Source organism: Meles meles, chromosome 11 (genome assembly GCF_922984935.1).
Source record: "Meles meles chromosome 11, mMelMel3.1 paternal haplotype, whole genome shotgun sequence".
NCBI classification, from domain to species: domain Eukaryota; kingdom Metazoa; phylum Chordata; class Mammalia; order Carnivora; family Mustelidae; genus Meles; species Meles meles.
The window spans coordinates 20,995,501-21,022,095 of record NC_060076.1 but is presented as its reverse complement, the minus strand read 5'-3'; the positions used below and the strand labels follow the sequence as shown (position 1 = coordinate 21,022,095).

Sequence of the window (26,595 nt, the reverse complement as noted above, 5' to 3'; positions counted from 1 at the left end):
TGTGTGGGTCTGTTTCTGTACACTCATTCTATTCCATTGATGTATGTATCTATTCTTTTGACAGTGCTCCATGATCTTGATTACCTGTTCGGTTGAAATCCCTCTAAGCTTTGAAATCAGGTGTATTGAGTTCTCCAACTTTATCCTTATTTAAAGATTTTGCTTTGATTATTCCAGATCTTTTGCATTTCCATATAAATCTTAAATCAGTTTATCTATTTCTTCTAAAAAAGCCAACTAGATTTTTTTTTAAAGATTTTATTTATTTATTTGACAGAGAGAGATCACAAGTAGGCAGAGAAGCAAGCAGAGAGAGAGAGAGGAGGAAGCAGGCTCCCCGTGAAGCAGAGAGCCTGATGCGGGACTTGATCCCAGGACCCTGAGATCATGACCGAGCCAAAGGCAGAGGCTTAACCCACTGAGCCACCCAGGCGCCCCGCCAACTAGAATTTTGTTTGGAATTGTATTGAATGTATAGATCAGTTCGGAATAATAGCAACCTAACTATATTGAATCTTCCAATCTACAAATACAGTATTTATTCTTTATTGATGTCACATTTAATTTCTTTAGCCATGTTTTGTAGTTTTTTTTTGTTTGTTTGTTTTTAAAGATTTTATTTATTTATTTGACAGAGAAGATCACAAGTAGATAGAGAGGCAGGCAGAGAGAGAGAGAGGGAAGCAGGCTCCCTGCTGAGCAGAGAGCCCGACGTGGGACTCGATCCCAGGACCCCGAGATCATGACCTGAGCCGAAGGCAGCGGCTTAACCCACTGAGCCACCCAGGTGCCCCGTTTTGTAGTTTTTAGTATAGAAGTCTTGGATACTTTTGTTATATTTATTCCTAGGTGTTTGATATTTTTGATACTACTCTAAATAGAATTTTTAAACATTTAATTTTCTAATGTTTCATTGCTAGTGCATAGAAAATAATTGATTTTTTAAGAATATTAATCTTGTACCTCATTACTGATAAATTTATTTATGAGTTCTAGCAGTTTCATGAATCCTCTGGAATTTTCAGCATTAACAGCAGTATCATCTACATGTAAAATCAGTTTTACTTCTTCTGGTTAAGTTTTCTTTTATTTCTTCTTATGGCATTATTTCAGTGTTACAGTGTTGAATAAAAGTGATGCAAGAGCATTCTTATCTTACTCCTGATCTTGAGAAAAAGCAATTCAGTCTTTTATATTAAGTTTAATATTAGCTGTAGATTTTTTATAGATATCCTTTATCAGCTTGAGGAAGTTCTATTATTAGCTTACTAAGAGTTTTTAATTGTTAATGAATATTTAATTTTGTCAGATGCTTTGTCTGCATCTATTAAGATGATCATGTCATGGTTTTTCTCCTGTGGACTGTTAATATGTTGAGTTATATTGGTTGATTTTTGAATGTTCAGCCAACTTTACATTCCTAGGATAACTCTTACTTGGTCATGATGTATTACCCATTTTATATATTGTTGGATTCATTTTGCTAAAGTTTTGTAAAGGATTTTTACATAAAATAAGGCATGTTGATCTGTAATTTTCTTTATGGTAATACTTTTGTCAGTTTTTGGTAGTAGGGTTATGCTGGTCTCCTTGGACAAGTTGGATAATGTTCCCTTCTCTTCCTATTTTTTGAAAATATTTGCATAATTTTGGTATTTCTTCCTTGAATTTGTGATAGAGTTTACCAGTGAAATCTTTCTTTTTCTTTCTTTATTTTTTAAAGATCTTTTTTATTTATTTGAAAGAGAGACAGAGCAAGCATGAGCTGGCGGCAGTTGAGGTGGGGGAGGGTAGGCAGAGGGAGAGGGAGAAGCAGACTCTCTGCAGAGCAGGAAGCCTGACACCCAACTGGGTCCCAGGACCCTGAGATCATGACCTAAGCAGAATGCAGACATTTGACTACGCCACCTGGTGCTCCACAGTGAAATCTTTCTTTTGGAGAAGGTTTTTTTTTTAAACATTCAACTTCTTTTATAGATATATGGCTACTAAGATTTTTTTTCCCCTTGTGTCAGTTTTGTCATCCATAAGCAATTGATATTTAGTGGTATTAAAACATCTGCAACACAAATCCTTTGAAAGATTCAGAACTTTATAAAGAGGGACTGTAAGGGCTGTGGGGCAGATTGTTGTAACTGAAGTGAGATAAAAGCTAGCTAGACATTGACTGGTATTTGTCTAGTAACTCATTTTGTCAGGTTTTGGAAAAGTGACATAATCTTTTCATATTCTTTTATTTTCTAAAAAACTTTTCTCAGTCTTTTGAAAGAAGAACATTTTCACGGACCTTCTTTATACCCAGTGCTACCTTAAGTCATTTTTGATCATAATATTATTTAAGTAGGTATAAACATAAAATTTATGATTGGGGCGCCTGGGTGGCTCAGTGAGTTAAAGCCTCTGCCTTCAGCTCAGGTCATGATCCCAGAGTCCTGGGATCGAGCCCCACATCAGGCTCTCTGCTCTGCAGGGAGCCTGCTTCCTCCTCTCTCTCTGCCTGCCTCTCTGCCTAGTTGTGATTTCTCTCTGTCAAATAAATAAAAAATATTTAAAAAAAAAATTATGATTATAGTTCTGAGATAGCTGTAAACCAAAACAGTCCCACCAATTCAAAGAAAGTTAAACTATAAAACCAACATAAACTCAAATTAGCATGAATATGATGGGGAACCAGATTTGAGACAATATCTTTTCTACTGTCACAGTGCTAAAGTATGTTATGTTAAAAGCATAGGCTCTGGAGTACGACCAAAGTTCAAATTTTGGCTCCACCACTGCTTTGTTTGAGTGACTTAGTTACTCGTTTATAAAATGAGGACAATAATTTATTTAATTTATTAGGATTATTGCTATAATTAGGATTATTGGTATGTCAAGTCCTAGAAGAGTGCTTGGCAATTAATAATTATTCAATAAATATTAGCTGTAATAATAACCAGTTTTATATTATTCTACTGAAACCTTAATGATCAATATTGGGTTTATTTTTTGTTTATTTTTTTAAAAAATTTTATTTATTTGAGAGAGAGAAAGAGCTCAATTTTGGGGGGGCGACAGAGGGAGAGGGAAAGGGAGAGGTGAGCAGGGAGCCTGACATGGAGCTTGATCCCAGGACCCTGGGATCATGACCTGAGCTGAAGGCAGATGCTTAACCAACTGAGCCACCCAGACGCCCCTAGTATTGGGTTTAGTAGTAGAAAGTCTGACTCTATATTTAATGGCTTTCTGATTTTGACTTTAATAATGTAAATATTAGTATATAGAATGTCGCCTTGCCTAAGTTAACATACAGTGTGGTAATAATAATTTCATAGCTTTGTTTGCTAATTTAGGATAAGCAAATTTCATACTTAACCTAAACTCTGCTAGTCAGGGCTCTTTGAGTTTTGTTTTGTTTTTAAGATTTATTTATTTATTAGAGTGAGTGAGCAGGGGGAAGGGGGAGAGGAAGAGACAGAATCCCAAGCAGACTCCCCGCTAATGTGGGCCTTGATGCAGAGCTTGATCTCATGACCCTGCGATCACCACCTGAGCCAAAACCAAGAATTGGACATTCAACTGACTGATCCACCCAGGCGCCCCTCTTTGAATTTGTTTTTAATCAAGTGTCACATGATAACTCTGTAAAGCTGAGTGTCTAATCCAATCATTGCCCATATCAGATATGAGAAATACTATCTGAAATTATTTTTATTTCTTGAAAATGTAGAAAAGGCATTATTTTTCAGTGTAGACCTCATCATCAGATTGTTGAAGCAAATCAGTAGGTTCTAGAACTTATTTTTAGCAGTTCAGAAATACCTTAATTGTCTTCTTACTGATACAGTTTTGTATTAAATATAGAATGTATTACAGTATATTGATAGCTATTCCTTGTCGGCTTGGACTCAATCCATTTAATTACCCTAAAGATCAGCAGATTATGTTCTCATTACTACATTGGTTAACATTGGTTGCCTGGCTGAAATATATTAATAATTGTACTGGAAAAATATTTTCATTTTATGATACTCAAGAAAAGTTTAAGAGCCTCTTCATGAGATTGCTAGTGAATTTCAGAATGTAATGAAAGTGACTTATGATTACTATCTATTGATTCTTAAAGGTTGCTGATTATTATAGAATTAAGTGGATAAGCTTTTAACAAATTTTAAAATTTTATCTATTTTGTCTTATAATTTTTTTTTCTGGCTTGTGGTACCTTCAGTAAAGGTACTATTTTACTACTGTATAGTAGCTTTTACCTGAACAGTAAGTTCTTTTGAGTTCCACATACTTATATAATTTTGTGTGTGTGTGTGTGTGTTTTATTTATTTGACAGAGAGAAATCACAACTAGGCAGAGAGGCAGGCAGAGAGAGAGGAGGAAGCAGGCTCCCGGCGGAGCAGAGAGCCCGATGTGGGGCTCGATCCCAGGACCCTGGGATCATGACCTGAGCCGAAGGCAGAGGCTTTAACCCACTGAGCCACCCAGGCGCCCCTATAATTTTGTGTTTTGATTCTGCCACATTTTTACATATTTGAACTGTTACATCTTCATTCAGATGTTGTGTCATAATGTATATTCTTTCTGTGAACATATATATTTATTTCAGCTCCTTTTATTTTCTCATTACTCTGACACTTGAAGTGATGTATTGTTTCAGTATCACATATGCCATTTTCATGATGTCAAATCATGACGGCTTTCATTTGCAAATTATTAATGCAAAAGACAAGTTTTATATTTATATTTGCTAAAAAAGAAACAGCATGAACAGGTTTCCCAACAAATTGAAAGTTGAATCATGTCACTTTAGGTGATTATGGACAATAATGTGAGTATAGATACGAAGGCAGTATTCGGATTTAAGGTGATTATTTAGATGATTCATCATATGCTTATAATCATATTTTTACTAGAATCAAAATGAAAACAGTTACATACATTTTGAAATAGAATTATAGACCTCCCAATAGTTTATTTGTGGAGTCCAGTCTGAGAAACAGTTGTGCTTGGGGGGTGGTGCAGAGAAATTGAAGGATTCCTCTGAGGTTCTAAAAACCAGGAATGGGGGCGCCTGGCTGGCTCAGTGGGTTAAAGCCTCTGCCTTCGGCTCAGGTCATGATCTCAGGGTCTTGGGATTGAGCCCTGCATCGGGCTCTCTGCTCAGCAGGGAGCCTGCTTTCCCATCTTTCTCTCTGCCTGCCTCTCTGCCTACTTGTGATCTGTCTGTCAAATAAATAAATAAAATCTTTAAAAAATAAATAAATAAAAACCAGGGATGGGGGCACCTGGGTGGTTCAGTTGTTAAGCGTCTGCCTTTGGCTCAGGTCATGATCCCAGGGTGTTAGGATCAAATCCCTCATTGGGCTGCTTGGTCAGCGGGAAGCCTGCTTCTCCCTCTCTTGCTGTGTTTTTCTCTGTCAAATAAGTAAATAAAATCTTTAAAAAATAAAAATAAATAAAAACTAAAGATGAATATTATTTTTTGTATATCAATAGTTGAGTTCAGTGGCTTAATAAGCAAGATCAGGGCCTTATATTTCCTTATGTAACAAAGAATCCTAGATAGTTCAGAGTTGATGTAGTGGCTGTACGATGTCAGCAGGGACCCAAGCTCCTTCTGGGTGTTCTCTCCCATTCTTAAGGTCTTACTTCATGTTCCCACTGTGGCCTCAGGAGCTCCAGCCATCATGTCCTTATTCCAGGCAGAAAGAAAGGGAAGGACAAAGGAAAAAAGGCAAAAAGGCCAAAATCAGACATGTCGCTCAGTGACTTTTATTTATATGTTATTGGCTGGAACTGTGTCATATGACAATTCCTATTTGAAAGGAAGCTGGAAAGCTGGGAAATGACCATATTGCTGCCCCAATAAATTGGGACTCTCTGTAAGGAAAAAGAATGGATACTGGGTAAGCAGATGGTCTCTGCCATACCAATTAAATAGATATATTAAGAAAGCTTAAAAACAAACATCAAAAACCTCAGTCTTTTTTTTTTTAACCAAGCTTTTTATTTTAATTCCAGTATAGTTAGCATACAGTATATTTGGTTCAGAGGTACGGTGTAATGATTCAGCAGTTCTGTACATTACTCAGTGCTCATTGGGATAAGTGTACAGTCTTTCTCTTTTATCTGCATTTTTACTTTAAAGTTACATAAAAGGAATATAAATAAAATAAGTCCCTAATTCCTAAAGTATGAAGGGAACATAAAGATCATATAGTCCAGACATTTTAGCTTAGAGGTAATTAGTGACTTGTCTTAGGCCACAGACATCAGTTCCAGGCTAGAACTGAAGTTCCCAACTCTAACACCAGTCACTGGTCTTCCCATTTATTGGACTGCTTCATAAAATCTGGTAGCTCACTTGCTACTCTCTTGTGTACAAGACAGTTGTGGTTTGGGACTACTGGGGAGAAGAATCCTCTGTTCGCTTCAGTGATTACAATAAAAGTGATAGGAAATTTCATGTTCTTAAATGAGGGTGTTATGTTTATTTTGTTAGTGTTGATGGCACTGCCAGTATTTATATGTTTATTAATTAGTTCTTTTTTAAAAATCATTTTTGTGTTTTGTTTTTTAAAGATTTTATTTATTTATTTGACAGACAGAGATCACAAGTAGGCAAAGAGGCAGGCTCCCTGCCAAGCAGAGAGCCCGATGCGGGGCTCAATCCCAGGACCTTGGGATCATGACCTGAGCCTAAAGCAGGGGCTTTAACCCACTGACCTACTCGGGCGCCCCTATTAATTCATTCTTCATTTATTCATCATTAACAATGGCTTATAAGGTCATAAGAGCAGGGCCATATCATGTTAATATCTCTGTCCCCAACTAGGTCCTAATTGAAGAATGAAAAATTATAGCCCCTTATATTAAAGTTTAAAAATAAATTAAAAAGTTTTAAAAATTATCGTTCCTGTCCTCAGGGAATTCTCAGTCAAGTTTGAGAGACAGACAAGAATGGCAATGATAATAGTACAGAGATAAGAGATGATAGAAATACAAGTGAAGAATGAACAAGTAAATAAATATCTGAGGCTGAAAGGAGGTCTATAAAGACTTCAACAGGTGTAAACCTGGCGATTCACAGACCTGTACCCCTGGGGATAAAAATACATTATATGTTTATTAAAAAAAAAAAAATTTGGAAGGGGAGGCGAACCATAAGAGACTATGAACTCTGGAAAACAACCTGAGGGTTTTGAAGGGTCAGGGGTGGGAGGTTGGGGGAACAGGTGGTGGGTAATGGGGAGGGCACGTTTTGCATGGAGCACTGGGTGTTGTGCAAAAACAATGAATACTGTTACACTGAAAAAATAAATAAAATGGGGAAAAAAAACAAAAAAAAAAAAATGAAAAAAAAAAAAAGACTTCAACAGGAGGTGGTCCCAAGTTCAGTTTTGAAAGGGTTTTCCAGATGAAGAAAGAAGAGGGCTGCATATCACACCAAAGAACAAGTTTTTTGTTTGTTTGTTTTTAAGGATTTTGCTTATTTATTTGACAGACTGAGCCAGAGAACATAAGCAGAGGGAATGGCATAGGGACAGGGAGAAGCAGGCTATACACTGAGCAGGGAGCCCAATGCAGGGGTTGATCCCAGGACCCTGGGATCATGATCTGAGCCAAAGGCAGGTGCTTAACCATCTGAGCCACCCAGACCACCACCCACCCCCGCCCGCCCCAGAGAACGAGTTTTTAGAGGCCCAGTGGGCATGAGAAACTGTATAGAGAAGAGGAGACTGTGAGAAATATGGGCAAAGCGCATAGTAGTAGGAAATGAGGCTTGAGGGGTTGACTGTAGCCATGACCATATCACAGAGGCCTCATAACATGAGAAAGGTTTTGAATTTACCTATTGATGGGGTGCAATGGAGGTTCAGATGTGTCCTCTTGTATGGCGACCTGACATTACAGTTAGACCTTGGCACCTTAATGTGGAGCCCACCTACAGTGAGGCACCACTTTTCACTCACAGCTACAGATGAACAGGACAGACTAAACCATACATCAAGATCCTTGTTCCTCCCCTGCTCAATCTTCCCCAGGATCTCCCCTTTATCAAAAACACACTTGACCTTTCTAATCACAAGCAGACTGCTCATGTCCCAGTTTACTTTTCTTGCCCATCATGTTTTCCTCACTGTTACGCAGCCAAGGACCCATAACAAGTGATTCTTTTTGACCTCCAACCAATAAAGAATGGCTTACTCCTTATTATGCCTCCATCAGAAAGGATGAATACCCAACTTTTGTAGCAACATGGACGGGACTGGAAGAGATTATGCTGAGCGAAATAAGTCAAGCAGAGAGAGTCAAGTATCATATGGTCTCACTTATTTGTGGAGCATAGCAAATAACATGGAGGACATGGGGAGATGGAGAGGAGAGGGAGTTGAGGGAAACTGGAAGGGGAGATGAACCATGAGAGACTATGGACTCTGAAAAACAACCAGAGGGTTTTGAAGGGGCAGGGGGGTGGGAGGTTGAGGAACCAGGTGGTGGGTAATAGGGAGGGCACATACTGCATGGAGCACTGGGTGTGATGCCAAAACAATGAACACTGTTATGCTGTAAATAAACAAACAAACAGAAAAAAGAATGGCTTACTCCTGTTTGGTAGATGGTTATCCTTAGGTGCCCAGGAGGCTTAAATGGTGGAATAAACCAGACACATCTTTTTTCTTCCAAATGGTGAAATGAGAGGCAGTATTTCAGGAATTTCAGACAGCAGGGAGACAGATAGCCAGCTCCTAAGATTTGGTTACAGTCCTGGCACCTGACCTGGCCCACTCATCCTTGCTTCTGGTCTGCAAACTGCCTTTGCCCCTGACCCCAGGAGGTGCCCCCTAGTGGCTCTCCTCCTAGTCCAGTCTCCCTTCCCTGCTAAAGACTTTCCTTCTGCAACTCTTAATTCTCTCCTTGGACTCTGGGTTACGTCATTTATTTTCCACTGCCCAGCAGAAGACTGACTTCCTTTCTGTGACTCATCCTAGAATGTACCTAAACCTTTGTTGGTTCTGTCTTTAGTAACGAAGTTTCTGATGGCAGAGGGTAAAGTTGGAAGTGCATCCTCTTGGTTAATACAGATAATGCACACATTTTATTATTAAGGAACTGAATAAACCACTCTTTGTGACTTTGGAAGTAAAACATGCCATGAAAAGGCTCACTTCTTTTTTTTTTTAAGATTATTTATTTATTTGATAGACAGAGATCACAAGTAGGCAGAGAGGCAGACAGGGAGAGGAAGGGAAGCAGGCTCCCTGCTGAGCAGAGGGCCCAGTGCGGGGCTCTATCCCAGGACTCTGGAATCATGACCTGAACTGAAGGCAGAGGCTTTAACCCACTGAGCCACCCAGACACCCCTAGGCTCACCTCTTTTTTATTGCTTAATTTTTTTTTCTTTCCCACTTTTTTTCTCATGCAAATATTTTTTATATATTTTTTAATTTTTTAATAAATATATAATGTATTATTAGCCCCAGGGTTACAAGTCTGTGAATCACCAGGTTTACACACTTCACAGCACTCACCATAGCCCTCCCCAGTGTCCATAATCCCACCACCCTCTCCGTATCCCCCTCCCCCCAGCAACCCTCATTTTGTTTTGTGAGATTAAGAGTCTCTTATGGTTTGTCTCCCTCCCTTCCTACTCCCCAAACCCTCCACGTTGCATTGCCACTTTCTCATTTCAGGGAGATCATATAAATAGTTGTCTTTCTCTGATTGACTTATTTTGCTAAACATAATACCCTCTAGTTCCATCCACGTCATCACAAATGGCAAGATTTCATTTCTTTTGTTGACTGCATAGTATTCCATTTTATATATATACCACATCTTCTTTATCCATTCATTCATGCAGATATTTTTATGCAGATATTATTGTAACAAGGAAAGTAACAAAAATCTTCTCTCACAGCCATAAAGCATCACTTTTTTTTACTTTTACCTGTATTCTCTTCCAGTCTGCCCATGTGCAGTGATGTTAACTACATAGTTTTTTTTTCATTTTTTAAAAAAATTTTTTAAAAGATTTTATTTATTTATTTGACAGACAGAGATCACAGGTAGGCAGAGAGACAGGCAGAGAGAGAAGAAGGGAAGCAGGCTCCCTGCTGAGCAGAGAGCCCGATGATGCATGGTTCAATCCCAGGACCCTGGGACCATGACCTGAGCCGAAGGCAGAGTTTTTAACCCACTGAGCCACCCAGGTGCCCCAACTAGATGCAATTTTGAAGTGCATTTCTTTTTTATGCTACATGATCATAGTTCAAGGAAATTGAAGTAATAGAGATATGGGAATATCTTGGGTAATAATGGCTTCTTATTTTGATTATTTCCCTTTAGGAAGGACACTGCTGATCCTGTAACATGGAGGATTGCCTTCATACTTCATCTGAGAATCTGTCCAAATTGGTCAGCTGGGCCCACAGCCATGGGACCATTTGCAGCCTCATTCCAAACCTGAAACACTTGCTTTCGGAAGGTTCCCATGGGAACCTCACAGCAATGTGGGGCTGTAGTGCTGGCCATGCTTATCACTGGCCGCTGACAGCTACTTGCAGAGCTGGGTCCCAAGAAAGGGTCTGTTTCCAGGATAACAGAAGTTTTAACTCTGATAGTCCCAGTATAATTGGAGTACCCTCTGAGACACAGACTAGCCCTGTTGAAAGGTACCCTGGGAGACCCGTGAAAGCGAAGCTAGACTGTAATCGGACCAGAGACTCTTGTGACTTCTCTTATTGCAGTGAACCCTCTGAACTGGATGAAGCTGTAGAAGAATATGAAGATGAAAACACCCTGTTTGACATGGTTTGTGAGTCTTCTGTTACAGACGAGGATAGTGACTTTGAACCCCAAACCCAAAGGCCTCAAAGCATTGCTCGAAAAAGGCCTGGAATAGTCCCATCTTCTCTCCATTCCAGCTCTCAAGCTCAAATGGTTGATGAATGCAGCAATGATGTCATCATTAAGAAAATCAAACAAGAGATTCCTGAAGATTATTACATTGTGGCGAATGCAGAGCTGACTGGAGGGGTAGATGGACCAGCCCTTTCATTGACACAGATGGCAAAACCCAAGCCTCAGACTCATGCTGGTCCCTCCTGCATAGGGTCTGCTAAGCTGATTCCCCATGTGACATCTGCCATTGGCACAGAGCTAGACCCACATGGTGTGTCTGCATCCCCCTCTGTCATGTCCAGACCAATCGTCCAGAAGACTGCCAGGGTATCTCTGGCTTCACCAAACAGAGGACCCCCTGGTGCCCATGGCACCAGCCAGCAGGTGGCCATGCAGATGCCTGTGAGCACATCCCATCCTAACAAACAGATCAGCATCCCTTTGTCTGCACTGCAACTGCCTGGACAGGATGACCAAGTTGCTTCTGAAGAGTTCCTGCCCCATCTGCCCAGCCAGGTTTCCTCCTGTGAGGTAGCTCTTTCTCCCTCAGTTAACACAGAGCCAGAAGTGAGCTCCAGTCAGCAGCAGCCCCCAGTCGCTCCAACCATAACCACTGAGGCCACAGCACAGTGCATACCAGGTATGGCACGTGAGGTGACAGAGAGTCCCTCATCCACGCACATCAGAGAATTCTGCGCCGTCAGCACTTATAAAACCATTGGCTCAGTTTGCTAGAAATCAGGCCTTTATTATTCTCAGAAACATAGAAATAATGAAATATATTCTATCTAGGTAATATTCTGAAGGAAATTCATATGAGTTAAGGCCATCCGTCCAGTCAGTGTACCTCAGGGCTAAGAGGACAGCTGTAGGATTAGGCTATTTATATTGCATGGCTAGATTTAAGGTTTGTATCTGATCTTAAGCTGAATAATTTTTATTTTTATTATATTTTTTAAAGATTTTATTCATTTTAGGGAGAGAGCGAGTAATTCGGGGTAGGGAGCAGAGGGAGAGGGAGAGAATCTCAAGCAGACTCCGTGCTAATTACAGAACCTGATGCAGGGCTTGATCTCACGACCCTGAGACATAACCTGAGTCAAAGTCAGACACTTAACTCACTGAGCCACCTAGGTGCCGCAAGCTGAATAATTTTGGTGTATTAATGTTATCTTTGAAAAGAATTTTTATGCTCTCCTATCAGTATCAAGGTATTTGTTTGCTGTTGGAAGCCAAAATGACATGATGTTGGGTGTGTAATGGCAATAGAACCGGTGCTTTTCCATTATTATTTATTTGTCTGAACCACCTTGGCCTTTCTGTTCATTTAGTTGGCGTGGCAGTTTAGAACAAGTATTTTAAAAGCAACAAATAATTCTAAAAGAAGTATTTTATCTTTTATCTCAAAATTTGAAAGAGTCTGATAACTTGCACTCCTGGAGTACATGGGCCTAATTGGAATGGACTGAGGAAAGGGAAATAATTATATGAGGCCTCTATCTAATTTTGACATTCTGATGTTCTGTGATTCTAACATACAGTATTTATTTAATCTGGGCTATTATTATATAAAGAGGGTTTGGGTGTCGTGCATTTGGCTTCATTATTCAATGCTAATACCCCAGAAGTAGACATGGACAAAGATGAACAGACATACAGAACAGAGTATATAGGAAGCAGAAATTTGTGGCATGTTTTGGTTTGTTTCATTTTAATCCCTTTCAAGGAAGTCATGTATTTTGGAAAAAGTTTACTAGAAGCCTGCAGTACCTGTACCTTTACCCAATTTATGATTTGCTGACACAGTCATGGGTATTATTAATAAGCTATACAATGAAAATATTCATATCCTGATTCAAAATAGTGCTTTTCAGTTTATTCATTTTTCTTTCTTTTTAAAATAATAGCTCCACTGAGATATAATTCCATACCATAAGATATACTCCTTAAAAATACACAGTTCAGTAGTTTTTGGTGTATTTACAGTTGTGCAACCATCACCACTATCTAATTCAAAGCACTGTTACCACCCCAGAAAGAAACCCATACTCATCAGCAGTCCCTCTTTTCTTCCTCCCAGACCATCAACCACTGATCTATTTTATGTTTCTATAGATTAGCCCATCCTGCACATTTCATATAAGTGGAATCATAGCATGTGACTACCTTCTTGATTTAGCATATTTTTTTCTTACATTGTAGCAATGTGTCAGGATTTCTTTTTATTTCCAAATAATATTTCACTATATGGATATATAATAGTTTGTTTTTCCTTTCGTAAGTTGATGGACATTGAAGTTGTTTCTATTTTTTGGCTTTCATGAGTAATGCCGCTAATAACACTCATATACAAGTTTTTGAGTGGACATATAACTTCATTTCACTTGGGCAACTACCTAGAAGTGGAATTGCTGGGTGTATGATAACTTTAACTTTTAGAAGAACTGCCAAACTTTTCCAGAGTAGCTCCACTATTTTATAATCACCAGCAATGTAAAAAAGTTTCCTGTTTCTTAACATGCTTACCAATATTTGTTGTTTTCTATTTAACAAAATGATATTTATCCTGGGTGCATGAAGTAGTATCTCATTGTGGTTTTGATGTTGAACTTTTTAACAGTATAGTCTTTGGCTAATCCTAGCATAATTTAGACACATTTTCATTAGGCTCGTGAAGGTCTTTGTACTAGGTAGGAAATCTGACTCTTAATACATATAGAATAAAGTAGTGGTACCTTTTCACTTAAATAGATAGTTGTATCTGGCTTAATTGTGTCTCCTCCACCATTTAAAAAAAAATAAAATAGAAGACTTAGCCTGACAGTTTTCTATATTCGCATTTATTTTATATTAGAGAGTAGAATTCAGAATTGTATTTTGCAAAGTGGTCCAGTATACCAAAACAGCTTAGTAAGACTGTTTGTTGTATCACACATCCTTCCATGAACTTGCCTCAGTATCCTTCTGCTAACTTACTGCAGCTTAGTAATACTGTTGTGCTACCCCTTCTGCTAACTTACCCCAGATTTCCTTGCATCTGCTTAGTGGACGGTGAATGAAGCACTAAGACTCTTTACTAAACGAAATATGAATATCTTATATAATTGTTATGGAAAAGAAATTCAGCCTGTTCGAAAAATATTTTAAACTGTTTATTTTTTGTATAGATTACATTCTCTTAGGTTTTATTTCTTAATGAAATTATACTCTTTTTTTTTGAAATTGCACTTTTTATAATAGCTATAAAAAGCAGGTATGGCCAAGTACAGCACATAGTGAATACAATCATAAACTGTGATTTAGCTGTACTCTTGCAAAGAGAATTGGTCTGGCTTTGAATTGAACCTTTAAGGAAAAACAGTATGAAGAACTGATGAGAAGTTCCTAAGGAATCATCCTGATGTTTTGATCCATTGTTCTTTGGAAGGAGATTTATTATTTTGCTAAAATATTTTTAGCTTTAAAGAAATACTATTTTAGGGGTCCCTGGGTGGCTCAGTCATTAAGCATCTGTCTTTGGCTCAGGTCATGATCCCAGCATCCTGGGATCGAGCCCCACATCAGGCTCCCTGCTCAGCAGGAAGCCTGCTTCCCCTGCTTGTATATTCCCTCTCTCTCTCTCTGTCAAATAAATAAAATCTTTTTAAAAAATACTATTTTACTAGAAACATCACTGGAACAAATAAAACTCTGATTGACATTTTTCTTTCGTGGGAGTTAGATAAAGTTGACTTATAATTTACCTTTGTTCTATAGAGCCCAAATTAGATTTTGTGCTCTTAAGAGTTTTGTTTTGCATATTTACTCTCGTAGATAGTCTTCATTCTAAACATAGATTTTTTTTTTATTTAGAATTATAGCACATCCAAATGTATGTGAACGAATATGTACAGATGGACCTTACTCAGTTAATATAGAAAGTATGCTTGGGACTAAGCAAAAAAGAAACCTTTTGAAAGAACTAACTGAAAGCAAAATCAGGTGCTCTTCTTAAAACGGATGTTTTGTGAGCTGGGTCCTTATCAAATCATTGTAGAAATACTGCATATCTTTTAATAGTATTTTTAAAATAAATATTCTGACAAATGACTGTTGAGTCGACCAGAAACAAAGAAAAATCGTTTCATTTTGTTTAGTTTTACTGATGCCGTTTAAATTCTGTTCTCCTAGTGGAAAGTCATCCTTATTTATGTTCAAAACTAAATTCACAAAATGATAAAATGTTAATCAAGGTATGAATAAAATTATTAATTTTCATGTCAGCCCTGTTATGCTGCTCAACTCAAATCTTAGCCAATAGTAATGAGTAAAGAGGACATATTATTAGAAGAATTACTGACTATTTCCCCAGTGGCTTAGATTCCATTACATTTTGAGGTTATTAAATGTAAATTTAGGGCATTTGTCATAAATTTAAATCTCTTGCATTCTGAGTTGGGTTTTTAATGTGTATTTTTTAAAAATATAAACACATACACGTGACTTCCTTTATGATTTTTGTGCAAGGACCCCTTTTATTAATCAGCTTTTCCCCAGAAATTTTATAGTAGCAAATAGTCAACTTTTGCTTATCAGATTTGAAATATATATTTTTCTTTTGAAAGTACACATCTTTAAAAGATTAAAAACATACACATCTTTAGTTATTTCTAATAAATTACATGTATTCATTATATATTAGAAATATTAACTCCTAGTTTATTTTGTATATTGGAAATACATTTCTCTCTTTACCATTAAAGTAATTTTGATGTAATTAAAGTAATTTTGTTGATGGCGTATTTTTGAGATGGATTTTCTTAATTTTTATGAAGGTTATTCCTTTCAGCATCTATTTAGCGCTCATCTTTTCCACATTTGGTTATTTTTTTTTTAATCTTTTTTTTTTTATAATTTTATTTATTTATTCGACAGAGAGAGATCACATGTAGATAGAGAGGCAGGCAGAGAGAGAGAGGGAAGCAGGCTCCCTGCTGAGCAGAGAGCCTGATGCGGGACTCGATCCCAGGACCCTGGGATCATGACCTGAGCTGAAGGCAGCGGCTTAACCCACTGAGCCACCCAGGTGCCCCCACATTTGGTTATTTTGCTAAGGAACTCTTTTCCTTCCCTTGAATCTGATAACTCTTTACCTATGTTTTACTCTGGTTCTTTTTTGGTTTTCCACCTGCTGCAGCTGCCCCCTCCCCCCAGGTCTCCTTTCTTTTCTTACATTTAACTCTGAAATCAGAATAGATTTTGGATTGGATCTTCACTTCATTGTTTTTGTAGTAGTCAAATGTTCCAGCTTCATTTATTGAATAATTCCCATTTATGCATAACATTTATGTGTAACATTTTTGTTTATAATTGGGTCTGTTTATAGATTTTCAAGTCTGTTGTTATTGATCTCATTTTCTTCTAATTTTTTATTATTTGATTATGTCTTTTTAAAAAGATTTTATTATTTTTTTTGAAGTAATCTCCACACCTAACGTCAGGTGAGAGCTCAATCACCCGGTGATCAAGAATGGCATGCTCCACTGACTGAGCCAGCCTGGCACCCCACTATTTGATTATATCTTACACAAAACAAAATGCATTTGTAGAAAAAGAAGAGTATAATTTATTTAATAAGTGCTTTTTGAAACCTCATGTAAAATTGAATTTAGTAAGCTTTTAAAAATTGATTAAGTCTTACATTCTAGTTGTTTATTATATGTTGACATGCATAAACAATAGTTTCTCTTGTCAAAAAACAGAAAATCTGAGTTAAAATAAGTTTAAAAAGAATAAGTTGCTTTATATCTGAGGACATATCTTGAAACAAGTTTTTAGCCAAATGTTAAACGATGTCTGATTTTTTTCTTGCCATTTTTCACCTTAGGTTCCTTGGTATTAGCTCTCCCTATAGATGTCTGATTTCTGTATGGTCCCCAAGGTGGTTGCCAAGTGCTGCTAGGATTCATGTCTAGCAGTAGACAGAGCCTGTGTCACAACATTCCCATTAACCCTTGAATCAGTCTCTGGGGCGTTAGACCCCCACCTGGAAATGGTATTAAGACCAGTTTACATAAACCACATAGCTCGGTGTGGAGGTTAGATGGGGGTGTTCTTCCAAGGACATTCTAGGTTGTCATCTTGAAAGGAACAGCAAACCAGAATTATCTACGCTACTTGTGTATATTTTTGTTTTTGTTTTGGGCACTTAAGTTTTTTGTTTTTTTGTGTTGTTGTTGTTTTTTAATGTGGGCAGATGGGAGATGTTTATATATGTCATTCAAGGACAGGATATACTAGAACAGTGTTCTAATAATGGGTAGAAACATGAATATATGCTTGTTTATATATATATGCATACATATGTATGGTATACATATGCATTGTATTTTACATATTTCCTTATTCCACAAGAAATATATGCCTCTTCTTGCCAAAGTAGAACAAGACTAAATTTGTTTTTTAAAGATTTTACTTATTTTTTTATTTCAGAGAGAGGGAGAGTGCATGCAGGAATGGGAGGAGGAGCAGAGGGGGAGGGAGAAAGAATCTAAAGCAGACCTCATGCGGGTCTCAGTTCCACAACCCCAAGATCATGACCCCAAGATCACGACCTGAGCCAAAAACAAGAGTTGGATGCCCAACTGACTGAACCAACCAGATATCCTGACTAAATTTGTTTTCGCAGCTGTACCCTTTCCTGTACCTTCCTGCAAGACGACCTGAGACGTAAATTCTGACAGATAAAGAGAGGCAAAGTAAAAATTCAGGCTCAGTTGATACCATCATTTCTTTCCTTATCGATTGGGTGCTTATCTTAGGATTGATACCTCAGGCAGCGCTGGGCGTTGAGATAGTAGAGACTGGTCACTCAGAGTTTGAAATCGACATGCCTAGGTTGATTCCCAGCCCTACCTCCTGCTAGCCTTGTAAACTTAGCTAAGTCATTTCATTTTCCTGAGACTGTTTTCTCATTTGTAAAGTAATAGTTATGCCTGTCTTGCAGGATTGTTTGAGGGCCAAATGCAAAAATGTAAGTAAAGAGAGTACCTGATATGTAATAAACATTCAGCAAATAATAGTTTCTACCATTATTAATATTTTTTTCGTTGTCATCACCATTGTTGCCATTATTATGCTGTGCTCAATACTCTTAAGTAGCGAAATAGACTCTGATCTTATGCGATTACATTCCTACACTACTACAAAATGGTCCATGGAACAGTATCCCTGGCATCAGCTGGAAATCTAGTAGAAATACAGAATCTCAGTCCCTATCCCAGACCCAAAGACTCAGAATTTGTGTTTAATAAGATCTCCACATAACCTGTATGGTCACTGAAGCTGGAGAAGCAGTGATATAGGGAATGCAAGACCCATATTGTGGGGCACATTGTTTCCATCCTGCTACCCAGTAACTTTGAACACTCTTCCTGTGTGAGAATTCCCTTCTTTGTGCATCTGTGTTTTCCTATTGGAGAGGCCAAAAACCTGGATTCCAAGTATATATTTCAAAGAGGGCACAGTCTTGTGAACTTAGGCTTTTCCAGTCAGATGTACTCACATCAGACCCTAATCAGAAGAATCTGTTTTGCAAATTGCAAATCTTGCAGTTTCTAGAGGCAGCAGGAGCAGCGTCCTTGCAGTGGTTCTAACTCTAGAGGCTGTCGCTCGAGTTTGGTGGCTTTGTTGCTTCTACCAGAGTGAATCTGTGTTGGGTCAGGGAATTATTTGTGGAGACCTCCAAATCTCATTTACTGGTGTTCTAGGAATTTCTTTGGCCTTTATTAAATGCTTTTCTGCCTAAGCTGGCTAGACTGGGCTTTTTGTTTTAAGTAAAGAATCTGGGGGAATATAACCTCTAAACCTAGGAAAGGTGTTGCATGAAAAATAAAGTAATTTTCTTTTTATTACTACATTTGTGTTTTCGGCTAAAATTAATGACATCCCTTTGGTCATTAACCACTGATACCAGGATGCCCCATATTGAATGATATCCTGCTATACATGCTACACAACCAATCCATTGGATATGGATTCTCCTCACACTAAATCTTCCCTCTCTTCCCAGTGGGAGTTCTTACTAAAATGTGTCCCTTGTGAGGAGTGGTTGGAAGCACAGGTTAACATACTCCCTGAACCTAGAATAGGGGAAGCAAGTACTTAGGACCTTTGCTTTCAGCTATGGATTTTGCATAAAGGGTAGTTCTGGGAAATGAGAGAAATTCCAGCTGGAACTTCTTAGCACTATGTTAAATATTTGTTAAAAGTTAATTTTGAATTATTAGTTTTCCCTTAGGCATACCTTTTTCCACATGAACTCACGAGGTACTATTTCCTGAAACTATTTTATTTCTTTACCATTTCTTAAGTTGATACCTTTTGCAGAGGGATTGAACAGCAAAATCACCTGGGCATAGCCCAAATAAGGAAGTTTTAGGAAATCTGGAGTTGGACATTTTTTTTTTCTTTCTTCATTTCTTTCCTTCCTTTTTACCCTCTCTTTCTTTCTCTCCTTGTATAATTTTGCCCTTGAGTTGCCATGGGTAGTGGTGGTAATGTCAAGAGTTCTGTAAGATCTGTTGAAGGGGATTGAGCTTTATTTCATTTGGTCTCTTGGAAGAAACGTAATGATCTAGATACTTACCTAATTTATTGTGTTCCCCTTCTCTTTTAATATTAATGCTGAAGGAGGCTGTAGTGGAACTATGCAGCACCCTTTTCTTCAATTTCAGTGCCTTGCACATGGTATGAGTGTGATCATTGTGTTGGTAATTTCCTTATTTTTTAATTTTTAAATTTTATTAGTTTATTTGAGAGAGATAGATAATGAGAGGGAGCAGGAGCAGGGAGGAGAGAGAGAAACAGCCTTCTTGCTGAGCAGGGAGCCCGATACATGGCTGGATCCCGGGACCCTGAGATCATGTCCTGAACCAAAGGCAGACACTTAACAACTGAACCAACCAGATTCCCCTGTTGGTAATTTCTTGACCATGAAAATATATCTTAGGGAAAATTTATGTACCTGGGACCATGAGTTTCTGGGACTCAGTGCTTGCTGTCAGCAATATCTTTGGAAAAAAAGGATGGACTGGTCAATGAATGGTATTGGACATTTGGTCACCCATGTGTAACAAAATAAAATTAGATCCTTATCTCACAACAGACATGAAAATAAGTCTCATTTAAAGATCTAGATGTGGAATTATAAAGCTTAAAACTATCTGAAGGAAATCTTGCAAAATAGCCTTGATGTCAGGAAGAGTTTTTAAATGGCACAAACCATAAAGGAAAAGATTGGAAATGCTGACAACCTTAAAGTAAAAGACTGTAAGTAAAAGTCTTAGCTGGGACAAGAGATATCGTAAAGTTAAAAGATAAACAATCATCTGTGAGATGATTTTAATTCATATAACCAAAAATATTCATACACAGACTATATATTAAAAACTGCCACAAATCAGCAGGAAAAACATCAGATAATCCACTAGGGAAATGAGAAAAGGAAATGAAGAAGCACTTCTAATAAGAGGAAACTCATGTAGTTAGTAAACATGAAACATGTTCAACCTAGGAGCACCTGGTTGAACTGAGCCAGTTAAGCGTCGGACTCTTGATTTCAGTTCATAGGTCATGGGATCAAGCCCTGCATGGGGTTCTGCACTCAGCGCGGAGTTGGCTTCAGATTCTTTTTTCCTTTCCCTCTGCCCCTCCCCATTCTCTCTCTCTTTCTTTCTCTCTCTCTCTCTCTCAAATAAATAGAAAGAAAGAAAAATGTTCAACCTCACTGGTAAAGGAACACAAGACAACAACAATGAGATACCTTCAGAAAGGCAAAAAATATTAATTTTAACTATCTCAAGTTTTGTTGAAAGTATGGGGAAAGGGGGACATGCTTGCGGGAATATAAATTAATACCACCATTTTGGAGAGCAATTTGCAATATTTAATAAAATTAAAGATATTCATATCATCCAACCTAGGAATTCGGTTTCTAGGCATTTGCCCTAGAGAAACACCATAAATATATACATGGGTGGTGGAGGGATGTATAGTAGTGTACACTACAACTTTGTGATGACAAGTTAAAAAAAACATCGACAGGAGGCCTGGGTAGCTCAGTCCGTTAAGGGGCTGCCTTCGACTCGGGTCATGATCCCAGGGTCCTTGGATCAAATCCCACATTGGGCTCCTTAATTAGTAGAGAGACTGCTTCTCCCTCTGCCTGCTGTTCCCCTTGTTTGTGTTCTCTCTTTGACAAATAAATTAAATCTCTAAAAAACAAAACGAAACGAAACATTGACAACCTCAGTATCTATCAATAGAGAAATAAATTCATATATTTTTCAGTGGAATATATGCATCAGCCAGATCTGCATTTATTAATGTAGATAAATCTTGGAAACACAGTTGCAGAATGATAGAGTCCATGTCTTAAAAAAGAAACAAATATTAACAGTATATTGTTGTTGCACATGCATGTGCACATGCACACACACACACACACCATGTATAATTAATTATGAAACATCGAAGGACATACCACAAATGATAGTGGTTGCCTTTGGGGAGGAAGGGGGATGGGAACGGGTGCACCGGAGATTTGAACTGTATCTGTAACATTTTCTTTCAAAAAGATGAAAAATATATGACAAAATAATAGCATGTATTAAATCTGAATGACAAGGATATGAATTGTGTTACATAAGAGACAACGTAAGTGCAGTGCTTAATTGTGGAAATCCAGACACACAACTGCCTGGATTCATATCCCACCTCTACCAGTTATTTTTTGGGTGACTTTGGCAAGTTACTTAACTTCTGTGTGGCTTCATCTTTTCGTCTGTAAAGTGAAGAAAATAATGTATTATTCTGTAGGGTTGATTATAAGGATTATTTTAATCCACACTAAGCCCTCTGAGTCATGGTAAACATACTTTAGTATTATTCTGTATACTTTTTTGTATATTTAAAACATGATTACTTTTTAAATATAGATTATGGGGACGCCTGGGTAGCTTAGTCAGTTAAGCGTTTGATTTCTGCTCAGGTCATCATCCGAGTCCTGGCATCAAGCCCTGCATCGGGCTCCTCACTCACTTGTCACTCTGCCCCTCACCTCTGCTTGTGTTCATGTGCCTTCTCCCTCTCTCTCTCTCTGTCTCTCTATCAAATAAATAAATAAAATCTTTAAAATATATATATATAAGTTATGAAACAAAAATTGTGGAGTATTTATGAGATGAGGATAGTATGATATTATTGCTATTACTGAACATATAGAAGGGTGTGTTTTTTTTGTAAGAAGGCAAACTTGACTAACATTGTCTTCTAGTGTACTTGTTTATAGACAAAGAATTTGTGGATTATTGTTATAAATTTCAACACTAGGGCTCTCCTCCTCATGATTTTAATGGGATGCTGACATGCAGAATTTTTTCAAGTTCTGGTGGAATAAATAAAGAACAACCAAGTCCCCTCCTCCAAATGTTCTCTATTATCTATTAGCACTTTCTGTTTCCAAAATAACAGTACCTGAGTTCCATGAAGAAAAAGGTTGTTTCTGTTATTTTACTGATGGGAAATGAGGCACAAAGAAACTAGGTGACTGCTTACTTAGAATTCCTGCTTGTTAACTCAGAAGCATTGTGTCACTGCTATGCACCTACCTTTGCTTGTCTTGGGATAGAAATAGCCTAAACCGCCAGTTGCTTCCTCTTCCCCTTTTTTCTTTTTCAGGTTGTTCCTATCACTTACCCAAATCTTAGGCTCCTAGAGTACATCTTAAAGAGATAATTTATTTTCTCTGAGAATCATTTTTAAGCAGGGGGTGTGGGAGAGGGAGTAGCCGACCTCCTGCCGAGCAGGGAGCCCAATGTGGGGCTTGATCCCAGGATCATGACCCAAGCTGAAGGCAGACAATTAACAACTGAACCACTCAGGCGCCCCTTGCACATACTTTTAAAATATCATTTGTCTTAGTATTTCACAAGAAAATCTTCCCGGGGCACCTGGGTGGCTCAGTGAGTTAAAGCCTCTGCCTTCGGCTCAGGTCATGATGGGATCGAGCCCCGCGTCGGGCTCTTTGCTCAGCAGGGAGCCTGCTTCCACCTCTCTATCTGCCTGCCTCTCTGCCTACTTGTGATCTCTGCCTGTCAAATACATAAATAAAATCTTAAAAAAAAAAAAGAAAATCTTCCCAATTGACTTTTTATTTCTCTAAAATAAAACATTTTTTTAATATTTTATTTATTTGACAGAGAGAAATCACAACTAGGCAGAGAGGCAGGCAGAGAGAGAGGAGGAAGCAGGCTCCCTGCGGAGAAGAGAGCCCGATGCAGGGCTCGATCCCAGGACCCCTGGATCATGACCTGAGCCGAAGGCAGAGGCTTTAACCCACTGAGCCACCCAGGCGCCCCAAAATAAAATATTTTTATTATACCAATGAAATAAGAGCTTTGTTATTTGATGTTCACCCAAATAAAATTGAGACTTCCAAATATGCTAAATGTACCCAAATATAGCAGACTAGCAAATAGCTATAAACCTCATCATGTAATTCTCTTTCAGTAAATTTAGATTTGAGTAAGGCTGCTAGAAGTTCAGAATTGAAGAGGCATTGATAGTCTTGATATCCATTCCATGTAGTCTGAAGAGATGAGTAATGAGCAGAAAGGTCAGTGCCAGAACACTGAAGTCTTTGCTTTAGTGTCCCATGATTGAAACATCTTCCCTGTTTGCTTTCCTCAGAGAAGCAGCAGCCTCTGACCTCCCCTTACACATTTCGCTGCCTGACCACCTTGGATCTCAACAGGGTTGGGCAGAGTGCAGGTGATCCCCTGCATCCTAGGCCCAGCAATAACTTCTCTTTCAATCTAGATCCCATTTATGTAACTAATGGCCTGTGTTCCCACAAGTGTATTAGAACCAAAAAAAAAGGTACTTATATAATGTAGTTAAAATGATAAATTATGTTTCTATGGCTTCAAGGTGATTTTAAGCTTTATTTTAGTTGAGAAGAGTGATCAAATTTATAATCAAGTAAATCTGAGTTAATGATTGATGTATCTTATTTAGCTTATTGTCTTCAGTTATGATACATGTAGCTGATTTTTCAGTACTGCCTTAATATCTATAGGATTGCTTTTTTAGGCAAAACGCTTCTTACTGCCTTTTCAATTTTCTGTATTTTTATCAAGGTAATATATGTGTGTGGCAGTAAGATAATATTGCTAAACATTAGCAGTCTCTCACCTCAGCTCTCATCACCTCATAATCCCTCTTCAAGAGAAACTTCATTTGAGCCTTTCTATTTTTTATTCTTTCCAAAATTCTGAACACATCTTTTATACTTCTATTTCTTGACTTACCAACTTGAGAAAATGAGAAATTGAGCAAATAAGACTCCTTGTTATAAATGATGACAATTTAGTTTATTTTCATTGATCTTACAGTATTTTAGTTCTAGGCTATTAAAATACACAAGTAACCAATAGAAGAATAAAAATAATGAAAAAGGAAATAAATATGCTTTCTCAACCAAACATGGGAGATACTAGTGTCCCTGTCCTTCCTTCTACTTTTCTTACCTCCCTTCTAACCTTATCTTCTTAACCTGACAAAGTTGTCAATATTTTTTTTCATTGTCTTTGGTGGCCATCACTGAGTCTTTCCCTGCATTTTTTAAAAAGATGTATTTATTTGTTTTGAGAGAGGGAGAGGGAGAGCAAGCATGAGTGCGGGGTGGTGGAGGGGAAGAGGGAGAGAGAGAGAATCTCCAGCAGGCTCCCCAACTGAGCCGGGAACAGAACTAGTGAGGGGCTCTATCCCAGGAGCCCAAGATATCATGACTTAAGGGGATACCAAGAGCCAGCCACTTAACTGATTGAGCCACCGGGACACCGGAGTCTTTCCTGCTTTATCCTTAGGTTGACTCTAAACATGCAAAACCAATAACACCATTTATGTTATTTTGACAGTGTAAATATCGTTTGTAGCTATTAGTGTTCTAAAATTGAATCTCTTTTCATTCTGATGAATTCCACTGCCTCTGGGACACTGAACGGAGGATGTTCTTAAGGGTTGTTGTATGGATAAATGACTTAATCCATTTAAAGGGCTTAGAACAATTCCTGGAACAGATAGTAAGTCCTCAAGAAGTATGTCCTTGCATTATAATTGTATTTGTTGCATGTGGAATGTCATTGATTGTAAAATGTACCACTGTTTTATATTCCACTAAGACAGAAAAAGCAACTAAACTATAATTCCCAGGAATTGTGAGACAAATTTTTAAGATGTTAAAATGTAAAAATGCATCTTACAATCAATGAAATATAGTATTCTAGTTTTTGGGTTTTTATGTGTGTGTTTCCTTAAAATTTTTGGTACCATTTCTTGATGGACAAGCACTGTGATGTCATCATATCTGTGTGGTCCTGGTCCTCCCAAGATATCCATTTTGGGCCTCAGTCTTCTGCTGCATTTCGGACTAATTGATTTAACATGAGCCTGAGAAAACCCTTCCATCCTGAGCTTTCTCTGGATTGTATCGTCTGTTTCCTAGATTTCATGTGTCCCTCTTTTTTTCTCATTTTGCTGGAGTCCATCAGATAATTTCCCAGAAATGGACAGGTGAGAAGTAAACTCTGAGCCTTTAAATCACTGAAAATTTGTTCCCTCTAAAATGAATTTTAAAAGTTTTTCTTTAGTATTTGTTCCTTTCATAAGAATTATAGCTAAAATAATCTCTCTAATGTTTTAGAATTTTGATTACAGGTTTTAAAAAAATATCTTCTGTCTTGTATTATCTTTTCTGTTATTTTTTTCTGTTCTTTTTTCTTCATCCTTCTCTTTATTGCTGCCATTTTTCTTCTGATGCCTATTCAAATTGTTCACATTTAAGAACACAGGACAGGAATCATGTGTTGGTTTCTTCTGCAGTTGTGTAATAGTTTTGCTTACTTTGGGCCGTTTCCTGAGTGAAAAGGATGTGGGACCTATTGATTGGCAGGACTCTGGTTACAGAGAGTGGGCAGAGAGCTGGTCAGCAAGGCCTCCAAAGACAAGTCTCAGGCACCAGTACCCACAATAGAGGTCATGGCTATACCATATTGATTGGGTGACTGGGTTCAATTTCCTTAGCAAAGTTTTGTCGTCGTCGTCTTCTTCTTTTTGAAAGGTGGAGCAGTGGGAAGGTTAGGGAGAGTGGTTTTCCTCTCCACTTCTCACTGTCACCCTCCCTTGCCAGTTGTCCCTAAGCCCAGAGCCTGTCTGAGTTTCCAGCAGAGTAATTGGACTCTACTAGACTTGAATGCTCTAGGCCCTCCAGACTCCAAATGTGGTCACCTGGGAGCTATTAAAAATGGGTTTTTTCTTGCCACTTTAAAAATTCTCTTTGTCGGGGCGCCTGGGTGGCTCAGTGGGTTAAAGCCTCTGCCTTCGGCTCAGGTCATGATCCCAGGGTCCTGGGATCGAGCCCCGCATCGGGCTCTCTGCTCTGCAGGGAGCCTGCTTCCTCCTCTCTCTCTGCCTGCCTCTCTGCCTAGTTGTGATTTCTCTCTGTCAAATAAATAAAATATTAAAAAAAAAAAAAAAAATTCTCTTTGTCTTGGGGTGCCTGGTTGGCTTAGTCAGTTACACGCCCCACTCTTGATTTCAGCCCAGGTCATGATCTCATGATCCCAGGTCATGGGATTGAGGCCCAAGTAGGGCTGCATGCT

At 38.2% G+C, this 26,595-nt stretch overlaps 1 protein-coding gene across 4 annotated transcripts in view; it reads left to right on the top strand.

Moving 5' to 3' along the window:
• KIAA1958 (KIAA1958 ortholog) overlaps positions 1 to 26,595 on the top strand; it is a 148,441-nt gene that overhangs the window by 57,682 nt on the left and 64,164 nt on the right. For all 4 annotated transcript variants that reach the window (XR_006820721.1, XM_046022242.1, XM_046022243.1 and 1 more), the window contains exon 2: positions 10,340 to 11,534. Coding sequence is in view for 3 of the 4 variants with exons in the window: in XM_046022242.1 (XP_045878198.1) it covers positions 10,364 to 11,534 (1,171 nt within the window). In the remaining variant the exon portion in view is untranslated. The remainder of the gene's footprint in view (positions 1 to 10,339; positions 11,535 to 26,595) is intronic.